Source organism: Populus nigra, chromosome 17 (assembly GCF_951802175.1).
Source record: "Populus nigra chromosome 17, ddPopNigr1.1, whole genome shotgun sequence".
Taxonomy (NCBI): Eukaryota; Viridiplantae; Streptophyta; class Magnoliopsida; order Malpighiales; family Salicaceae; genus Populus; species Populus nigra.
This window is the reverse complement of record NC_084868.1, coordinates 5,776,235-5,786,515: the sequence shown is the minus strand read 5'-3', so window position 1 is coordinate 5,786,515 and position 10,281 is coordinate 5,776,235. Positions and strand designations below refer to the sequence as shown.

The following is a 10,281-nucleotide window of genomic DNA, read 5'->3' as shown; positions in this document are numbered from 1 at the left end:
TTCAGATTTTGGCGTAAAATTTTCTATTTTCCAGTTTTACACTATTGAGCATAACTCTAAATCCAACTGTTGGATCGAGCTAAAATTTGACATGAAACTTTTAGAGGTAAGGTAAAGTTTCAGATGAATCGGAGTTTAAGAAGAACATGCGATATAAGTCAAAACAGGCTGTACGAATTTTGTTATTTACTTCCTTTTGACTTATGGACTTCCTATTTGGCAAGGATCCTTTTCCTATAAAGATGTGACAATTTATTTTGGAAATCTCCTAGTTCCACAAAGATCTATAATAGACTGCAACATATTTTCCAAGTGTTGAAAGGATTTATAAATATTTCATAATCCTTTTCTTAAAAGAATTCCTTATTCATCCTAGTTACAACAAGGAAAGAAGACTTCAAAATTAATTCTACCTTCATATCAGATTTTCTAGTCTATTTGGGACTTTTTAATGGTGACAAATCTGATTCTAGCATATTTAGGATAATAATTTTTGGATTTTTATTATTTTCTTCTTAGTCTTTAGGTTATTATTACTTATTTGGATCAATTGTAAGTGGACTTCATATAAGTCCACCTAAGAGGGGTCCATTAGGGTTTATTTAAGTCTAGAGTTAGTATAAATAAAGGCATAACCAGACATGTAAATTAGATTAATAAAACTTCTTGTTTATCACACTTTGTGTGTGTGCGTGTGTTGGTGAGATAATCTCTCTTCTATGGTTCTTTAAAGAACTGAAAAACGACTTATCAAAGAACAATTGTCTTCGTGGCGTCATCCTTATACTTCTCGTTTGCGAATCAATATTCGTTGGGTAAGGATTTTCATTTTCAATAGTGCTGGTGCCTAGGTGATGCGAACCTCGCGATCATGTGGTCACGCAACCCACACGCAAAGAAACCAATTCCCGGAAAGCCAAGTAAATCAGGTTTGATAGGAGTGTGACACAAAGATAACTTGTACCTAGGCACCAGCACTATTGAAAACAGAGACCCCTACCCAACGAATATTGATTCGCGAACGAGAAGTATAAGGATGACGCCACGAAGACAGTTGTTCTTCGATAAATCGTTTTCAGTTCTTTAGAGAACCAAGAAAGGGAGATTATCCCACCAACACACAATAAGTGCAGCAATGAAGTTTATTGATCTGAAAATTGCGTAACCTTACATGTTTGGTTATGCCTTTATTTATACTGACTCTAGACTTAAGAAAACCCTAATGGACCCCCCATAGGTGGACTTATATGAAGCCCACTTACAATTGACCCAAATAAGTAATAATAACCCAAAAACTAAGAAGAAAATAATAAAAATAATAAAATTCCAAAAATTATCATGCTAAATATGCTAGAATCAGATTTGTCACCCTTAAGAAGTCCCAAATAAACTAGGACAAATCTGATTTGGAAAATTTGTGTTGCTGCCCCCCCTTGATGTCCTTGATAAGCTTAGATTTCCTTGTTTAACTTTGACAAATAAGAAAACAAATTTCCTTCTTTGTTGCTGATTTAATTACTTTCCTTTCTAAGTTAGGAAAAGCATTAAATAGTCCTCCTCTCTTTAGGAATAAGATATGGCCAACTTCCTTACTTAATTAGGAGAATCAATTGCTGACTTTTTATCCTTGTAGCATTAGGAAAAACAAGCCTAACAAGGCTGGTATTGGGCCGGACACATCCCCATGTTCCACACGAATTGGGCTCTTCTTGGACCTGAACTAGATGGATTAAAGGCTACCCTTCATGCTCCTTAAATGTCTTAAGCCCATCTAGGTCCATTTTGCTCCATATGTTCTGAACAAGCCCATTCAATGCTTCTTTAAGCTTCTTTGCCCTAGCTCTTGTGATTGACCCAATTGGCACCTCCAATGGGTCATTGGCATGATTACGCTTGGTGTTGGGCTGATCGGTATCACTAGGTATAAGTTATCTTTATGTCACACTCCTATCAAACCTGATTTACTTGATTTTCCGGGAATTAGTGTCTTTATATGTGGATTGCATAATCACGAGGTTCGCATCAACATCAACCTCTTGAAATGTTTTTTAGAGATTCTACAACCTGTGATAATTATTATCCTGATCTTAAATAGTAATAAAAAGGTAAAATGCAAATAACAATTGGTAATAAAAAAAAGGTTTATAATTACTAAATTTTTTTTTATAAAACATCAACATGCAAGCCCACATGAACTTTCTTAAAAAGATACATGTGTCCAAATGGTTTTTTTCAGCAGAAATTATGTTGAATTTTTTATTTTTTAAATTTTATTCTTTACTATTTGATTAATTCTGAATTAATCTTTATAATTTATTTCTATTTACTTTTTATAGAGTTATTATGATCTTAAATAAACATCCAATATTTAGTTGATACTTAATTTTACAAACATCTATTTTTATGATCGTATAATTAAATAAAAAAATATTAGCAAAGACCATGATCTTAGTCATGGATTTGGTGTATTAAACCGTAAAGTTTAGATCAATCTAATATATTATTTTAATATTTTTTCTATAAAAAATATCATATTATATTTTTTTAAGATCAAACTATTTTTTTAAAATTAAACTGTTTTTACCAATCATTTTAAGTTGTTTTTATACTTGCTTAAAATGATAGTATAAAAAAAATTCATAATCTAGATAAATGTTTTTATATTTTGAAAAATCTTAATCCAATAGCAGAGCAGTGGGTGCTTTTATTCCTTTGAACATATTTCTTTATTCATGTCTCTCTCACGTGAGATTTTGAGAATTTCTATGTGCTTATCCCATACATCTAAGACATGTCTAAGTGTCCCCCATCCCAGATAAGGTGTGACTTGTTTGTGGGCTCCGCCAACTATGACCCCGCATTATAAGAAATTCCCTTCTCCTTTGGAGGGTCAATAGAGTCAAACCACAGACATATTCAGAGTCACCTTTGTTTGTTAATTTGTTTCCCTTCTTCTTTCGCTTGCACAAACCCTAGCTTCAATCTCTCCTCAAATCACTCCACAAAAACCCATTATTCACCCCTACCCTCATGGCTTCTGAAACCGTTCTCTACAACTTCTCCTCCACCTCAAACAGCCAACACCAACAGCCAAGCCCTAACAACAACAACTCTGTGGTCCCCTCACCCACAACTGGTGGGTCCCAATCTAAGCTGACCCACCCTCGCAAATCAACTACCTCTCAATCCAAAGACCGCCACACCAAAGTCCATGGCCGTGGCAGGCGGGTCCGGATGCCCGCTTTAACAGCGGCCCGTGTCTTCCAGCTCACCCGTGAGCTCGGCCACCGCTCCGATGGCGAGACCATCGAGTGGCTCCTTCGCCACGCTGAGGCATCCATCATCGCTTCCACCGGAACCGGCACTATCCCCTCCATCCCCATCTCCACCACCGTCGGGTCCACCCCGATTTCCTCCTCTTCTCCTTCTGCTTCTGCTTCCTGCAAGGTCCACCCCGTCAACTGTATAGGGCCCGATATGTTCTCTCTGTTGACGGCACCCAGCAGCCGGCTTGACTTGGATTACAGGCACATGCCGTTTACTGCTTTGTTGCTGCAGCCGATGGCGGCGACTGTGGCAGTGGATGCGGAGGAGGGTCGTCAGCAGGAGTTAACTGGGGAGCATAAGATGTAGAATGGGTGCAAAGTCACTGCTAATTAGCATCAAAACACACACAGGTAGTAGCAATGGATAGGGTTATGTACTACTACTAACGTCAAGTAAGGCTTATGGTTTTAGGGTGGGGAGGCCTATTGTTTTTGTGTTTAATTAATTAAAACACAAGTCAGCCTTCTTTTTCCTGTTTCTCTTGCGGGGCTAGAACTTGGAACTGGAAAGGAAGAAGCAGCTGTACATTATTTGTAGTACTTGTTAGAATCCAATAACAAGTGTGTTGACTGCTCTAGATTTGTAGACTGGAGTGGACCATTGTTTCCTTGTTGGTTGTAATGTAGACTGTTCTCTCTTTTCCTACCACATTGTCAACACTAATAGATTCTTTCTGAGGTTTTTCACCTGGTAAAGGTTCGCTACCAACCCTGCTTTAAGTTTCCTTCTCCAATATGATTTTGATCAGCGAATGTGTAGAAAATAGAAATGTTCTTTGCTAATATTCCCTGGATTTGGAGCTTTAAAAACTAAGTGAATCCACGGGATTAGCTGGAGCGAGACTCTTCGTAGTGATTTCCAAATTCGTTGATGTGGACATGACGAGATTGATTAAGAAAAAAAGAGAGCAAGAGCACTAGTAGTCCATTCTCCTAAATTCAAGATGATTTGATGGGGATTCCCTGACAGAGAGAACTTGTGAAAACATATTCAAAGTTCAAACCCTATCGCCCATAAAAATGCAAGACTCACCATCCCCATCCTTGTGGGCCACTAACTAGATCCATTTCACCTGGTAAGATAAATATACCACAATTCTATGACGTAAGATAAATCAAGCCACGCTTGAGTCTTAATCATCTACAATCATATATTATAAAGGGAACAAAACGTAATCAAATCAATAATAATGTCTTATTTCACTGTATCAGAGCATTTCTTACACCAACTTTAGAATTTTGACTGTCACGAACCATGAAGTCTTCTCAGGAAAAGTAGAATCACACTATCGATACACGTGAACTGCCCCAACCAAACAACTTATCTAAAGCTCCACCGAAATATCCATCTTGCTGTCTCCTTGCATCAAAAGAATAAACGATGTACTTCTTTGATTTTCCCTGTTATTTAAGAGATTTGGCATGCAATTTTAGAGCATGCAAAATTTAGAGGAATAAAAGTTTTTCAAGAAAAATAAAATACACTTGTAGAATAACGATCCAAACAAGTTTCGCTTAAGAATTATAGAAAAAGAAAATACAAGTTCCACACCGAGGAGGCTGCATGTGCATGTCTAAGACTATGGAGCGTCCTCAAGATTACCAGCAATTTATCTAGTGCTTATTCCCGAAACTCCACCACCTCTTCTTCTTTCTGAATTCACTAGATGTATCTGTAACGCAAGACGAGATGAATTATTCTCGCTGCCATGTTATGCAAAGTTCCAAATTAGACTTTGCACATAAAACCATAATTATTGTCACGTCATTGAAGGAGAAAATGATAAAAACCCAAAGTTAGGCTTGCCAAAAATTCGGTTCAACTATCTGTCACAAGAAGCTCAGTTCTGTTTATCATCAAATATGGCCAAAAGCATCCCATTTCTTAATTTTTAACTCATACCCTTTGCCCGACAAAAGCATAACAAAGAAACAATAATTACCTCCTTGAAAATAGATGGAGTTGTAATGTACCTCAGCCCAAAAGCTCAAGAAAATGACTGCAGAAGGAACCAGAAATCCTTCATCAAAACACAACCTTAAAACTAACATCATTGCGATACTATTATTGTTTGAAAAAGAAGGGGAACATAGTCAGAATTGCAGACTGGGAAGATGCCATATCAGTTGCCATCAATCATTTAAGATCAATTACATTGTATGTGGATTACTTATCACAACACACATTATGATCAATTTCAGTGTTTCTACTTTGGTGCTTCTGCATATAACGAGAGAGAGAGAGAGAGAGAGAGGAAGCGATTCTAGCAATCGGATAAGAGTTCGCACTTCTATTCTTCTGCATGAAGAATTATTAGCTACCCCCAGAGCAAATAACTGCAGTGGATTAGTGAGAACAATAAAGGTGGGACCCATGAGAGGTCATCAATGTAGGTCCTACTTTCAAGTGAGTGGGAGAGTAGTGCTTTTGAAGCACCTAACAATAATCTCTCTTTATAGTAGTACACGAGAAAAGCAATTCACTAATCGTTGAAGGTTATGAAAAGCATGGAGGAAAAACGTCAGATACAGAAGGTTCAACAAAACAAAAAACTCCTTTTTTTTTACATTTTATCAGGCAGTGGTAAGAATATCAAGCTTGCAATCAAACAATCAATATTTATTACCATAACTGATTATCAACAATATATTATAGAAACTTGAAAAAAATATGATCATGGAAACAAGATCCTAAAAAGGAAGGGTGACGGTTAAGATAAAGGAAAAGTAACTTAAATTTTTCAGGACAACAGAAACAAACCCAATTTACCTCCTTTTGGCTTTTGGCTGACAGGAAGAATCTCTATGTAACATGTGTCCTTGAAAGAAGTCATAACGAGTATTTTCACACCATACTACAATAAAATACCCAAGGGTATAAGCCATGGAAAAATTGCAGAGACTTGACATTTGTCTTACAAAATAAAACTCAGCATAAAGCTCTAAGAAAGAACATTGCTATGGTGAAACTGAGGAATAGGGGTAGGGTTTCACCAGATTCAAGTAAACTATAATGAGAACACAACTCAAACAGCACCCCACCCCCCCTTCAAAAAAAAAAAAAAACATAGAGAGAGAGAGAGAGAAGGAAAGAAAGAAAGAAAGAAAGACCCGTAGTCATATCCATACCGAATCCGCGGCTGCTTGCAATGTCACATGATCACCCCACTCACCACTCCTGGAATCATCATCCAAACTCAAAGGGGGTATTTGCATATTAGAATAACCACACAAGATTCTTTAAAGTTTATGAAACAGAAAAAGCAAAGAGTTCTGTTATTACCTTGACATTTTCCTCAAATATTCACCATACTCCATGGGAACATATCCCTCATATATCTCTGGGTGAGATTTAAGCTGGTGATTACAGATCAATGTAACAAAAATGTATCAAGATCAATGAGATGTAGATATTTACATTACAACTCAACAAACTCAACTGCAACCACTAATAATATGGTAGAGAATACAACAAACCTGATACACAACCTGTCGTCTTACAGTTTTGTGGCGATCAGGTGTATTATATATTTGATCGGATAAAGCACGGAACTGGAGAATGAGAAAGTTTTAAAAAGTAAATATTAGCATGTCATCATTTATTTGTCAATAAGCACTTTGTCAAGCAGGATCAACACAGCAACAATACTCGTAAGGGTTTTTTCAATATGCCTAAGGGCATTTGTAAATATCAATCCATGGATGGTTTTGATATCCATAATTAGCAGCTACAAATTACGTATAGCACTTTACTCAATTATGGAAGTGAAGACCTCACATTTATTGGTATTGATGTGTACCTTTAGGGGCCATCTTCAAGAAAACCCTAATAATGATCTATTCAAGAAAACATGTCATAGAGAAACTCATGGTGAAGATACTAAAAAAGAAACAGAAGGGGAAAAACTAACCTGACAGTTTCCATCTCCTTGAACCTTAAGTTCATCAAAGCCAAATAACTGCAGTCTGGTTTAGTGAGAACAATAATTTAATAGCATACAGTATATTCCAAGGTGAAAGGGAAAGAAAAAGAAAGAGAGTTTGAAAAGGAAAAATGATAGCCACGTTACAGTAATAATCATAATAGAAAGCATTAACTTAACTAACTCCAAATATGACAAAAGGGGGAAAAATAGAAATTTCTTTATCTGCAGCAATAAATATCTGTGCACAGTACCTGTTCAGAAGCCTTTCATGATCCGAGGTTGCTTCATCAATTGACGGTATTTCTCCATTAATTCTAGGAACATGCTGTGCAGAAGAAAGGAAATTTTGGCAGGTGATAAGCAAAACCAACAGTATGGGACATGTTAGCAAGCACATGCATGGATGCACCCACTCTATTTTTCACCAAGCTAGTTCTACCCGAGTTGTACAAGAAAACTACAAATGATAAAGATTGTCAACAGGAAGTATCATTTGATAAACAACCCCAGGATATTGCGATACAAATGAGAACCACTAGATGCTAACATGTAATTGCTATGATGCACATTACCCTGAACTTAATCAGATACCATCTGAGTTGCACAATAGAAGACCAACATTACCAACCATGCTTAATTGTGTTCAAACACGTGTAAATTTCCTCTCACAATAAAGAAGTACAGATTGCATTGGTTGTCATGGCAGCCTGTCCAGAGATAGTTACTAAAGTATGCACTATTTTGTCTGACGTTCAGTGCTGGAAACATTAAACTGTAAAACACTCAATTATCCTGAACTTGAAAGTAAAAGTTTCAAAAATGCCACTCAGAAAGCATTACTAGATATATGATGCAGTGTCATTAGAGGAGTGAGAGTCCAGAAGCGTAACAAAGATGCACCCCAACTCTGTCTGCCATCCGTACTTGAATATATGGCTAAAAAGAACACTAGCTACTTTTCCTGAATTAACTAACTACTTTAATGCCATCACATTGACATTAAAACGGTAATTGGTGACCATGTTCAGTTCACTTGGGATTGAGAATAGAATGAGCATCCTATTCCATTCCTTGTTAGATGTAGTTTGCTTTCTCAATAATAGGAATTAAAACTCCACAAGAAAGGAGATATTTTATATTCAGTGGAAAACATTACTTCTTTTACATGTTATTTGGTAGTACTACAACCCTAAGACAAGTAAAATTAATTAAATAAAGTTAAAATTAAATTTCATTTGGAATAATATCCCCCATTCCTGAAAAACATAAAACATGACTGAAGCCTCTCACTCTCCCCGACCAACAGAAATAAAAGACCATGATGATCTAAAGCAGCTGAACTTACACGGATTACATGTTATTTGGTAGTACTACAACCCTAAGACAAGTAAAATTAATTAAATAAAGTTAAAATTAAATTTCATTTGGAATAATATCCCCCATTCCTGAAAAACATAAAACATGACTGAAGCCTCTCACTCTCCCCGACCAACAGAAATAAAAGACCATGATGATCTAAAGCAGCTGAACTTACACGGATTGGGATCAACTGATTCAACCTCTTGCCTACTTCATCATCCAGCTCATAATCATCATTAGATTCTGGTGAGTAGGAATACTCTTCTCCATTAGCAGGACTTGAGCATGAACTAGAGGGTACTGCATCATCTGATTCTTCATGACTACATTCATTGTCTGCACATAGAACAACAGCAAGTGCAACCAACATAAGAAATTTGGAGCCGCAAAAATGAAAAGAAGCAAAAGGATCAGCTTAATCATAAACCTGAACAGTAGTTCCTAGTGGGTGTACATTGCCAAGGATGCTCATCAACGGAAGTGTGTAAATGTTCTTCTCCACCATGTGAATATTCAGTAGCTTCAGTAACGGCAAGCTGCGAAAACTCTTCTTGCAAGGTGCGCGCAATCATCTCATCGCTCTCTACATGGCTGCAATCCGAAATATCATAATGATCCCGCACATAATGTCCATGATATCCATCATCACTCTGTATGATGGCATCACCATAGTACCCAGAATAATAGGGTGGGTCCCCATCAAGAAGACGAAGACCCCATTGAATAACATCCGAATCTTGCTCGTAAATAACCATCTCTCTACCAAACCAATCTCCCCTGCTCAAAAACGAAACCTGAATTCAAATTTATACCATCCCTCTTTGCAAAATAACTCAAAATCATTTAAAACACAAATCTTTTAATTAACTTTTTTTTTGTCTATTTTAGCAGACAATAAGATTCGAACATAATAACATGATTATCTTAAAAAAAAAAAAAGGAAATCACAGCAAATCATCAAACATTAAATCGAATCAAAACAGCAAATCATCAAACATTAAAGTACGAACCTGATTAAGAGAAGGGAAAGACACACACGGAGACAGACAAGTTTCTGTGAAGTGCAATAGAGGAGACAGCCAGAGAACAAGCGAAGGAGAGAGAGGAGTATCAAACATTTGATTTGAACAACATAAAGTAAATAAATAAATAGGAAAGAAGCGCATTTTTATGTGTTTATACATACTGTTAGCCGCGACTGTTCAATGTCGAACCTTTTTCTCGAATCAAGTACTGTATGGTGTAGATCAATGGTCTGGATTTCCTTCCAGTGGAAGTCTTTTTTTTTTTTTTTACTCTTCAACGGGCATTTTCTTTACCATTTGATCAGTAGGGGAGGGATCACAGTGCATATATTGTACGGTTCAGATTCACTTTTTAATAAAATTATTATAAATCCCTCTTATTCCGATGTACAAAAGATAGATTTCATCTGTGTAGAGGCATATGACAATTATATATACCTAAACATGAGAAAATAAAAAAATAATAATCAAAGATGAATCATACAAGTGAAAACTGGAAAAATGGATAAAGAATTATTTGTCTTGTAGATTGATTTTTTGAATGGTCTTGGTATAATTTGGCTGCTATGCCCATTGAATGAGTAATGGTCATAGTAATGAATTCTGTTACCTTTCCTTGTCAAGAATTTTGTATCACTTATGATA

The 10,281-nt window shown here is 36.4% G+C and overlaps 2 protein-coding genes across 9 annotated transcripts; one reads left to right on the top strand and one right to left on the bottom strand.

Moving 5' to 3' along the window:
- Positions 1-3,030: 3,030 nt before the first annotated feature.
- LOC133677533 (transcription factor PCF1-like) lies at positions 3,031-3,633 on the top strand. The gene has a single exon (XM_062099612.1). The coding sequence runs from the start codon at positions 3,031-3,033 to the stop codon at positions 3,631-3,633; it is 603 nt and encodes a 200-aa protein (XP_061955596.1).
- An 819-nt stretch (positions 3,634-4,452) lies between these two features.
- LOC133676416 (OVARIAN TUMOR DOMAIN-containing deubiquitinating enzyme 10) lies at positions 4,453-10,009 on the bottom strand. 8 transcript variants are annotated; one of them, XR_009835603.1, is made up of 12 exons: positions 9,622-9,791; positions 9,039-9,405; positions 8,787-8,947; positions 7,504-7,577; positions 7,238-7,292; positions 6,804-6,878; positions 6,610-6,683; positions 6,456-6,522; positions 6,097-6,181; positions 5,270-5,326; positions 4,868-4,999; positions 4,453-4,727 (listed from the first exon to the last, which is right to left on the bottom strand). XR_009835603.1 is itself a non-coding variant. In XM_062098059.1 (12 exons), the coding sequence occupies exons 3-12, from the start codon at positions 9,364-9,366 to the stop codon at positions 4,941-4,943; spliced, it is 1,035 nt and encodes a 344-aa protein (XP_061954043.1). In that variant the 5' UTR covers positions 9,367-9,405; positions 9,622-9,665; positions 9,798-10,009; the 3' UTR covers positions 4,453-4,940. The 8 variants fall into 8 exon arrangements, 6 of the variants coding, with proteins under 6 accessions (XP_061954043.1, XP_061954042.1, XP_061954038.1 ...); XR_009835602.1 differs by having other exon boundaries at positions 4,879-4,999; XM_062098059.1 differs by adding an exon at positions 9,798-10,009 and having other exon boundaries at positions 4,453-4,999; positions 9,622-9,665.
- Positions 10,010-10,281: the final 272 nt, after the last annotated feature.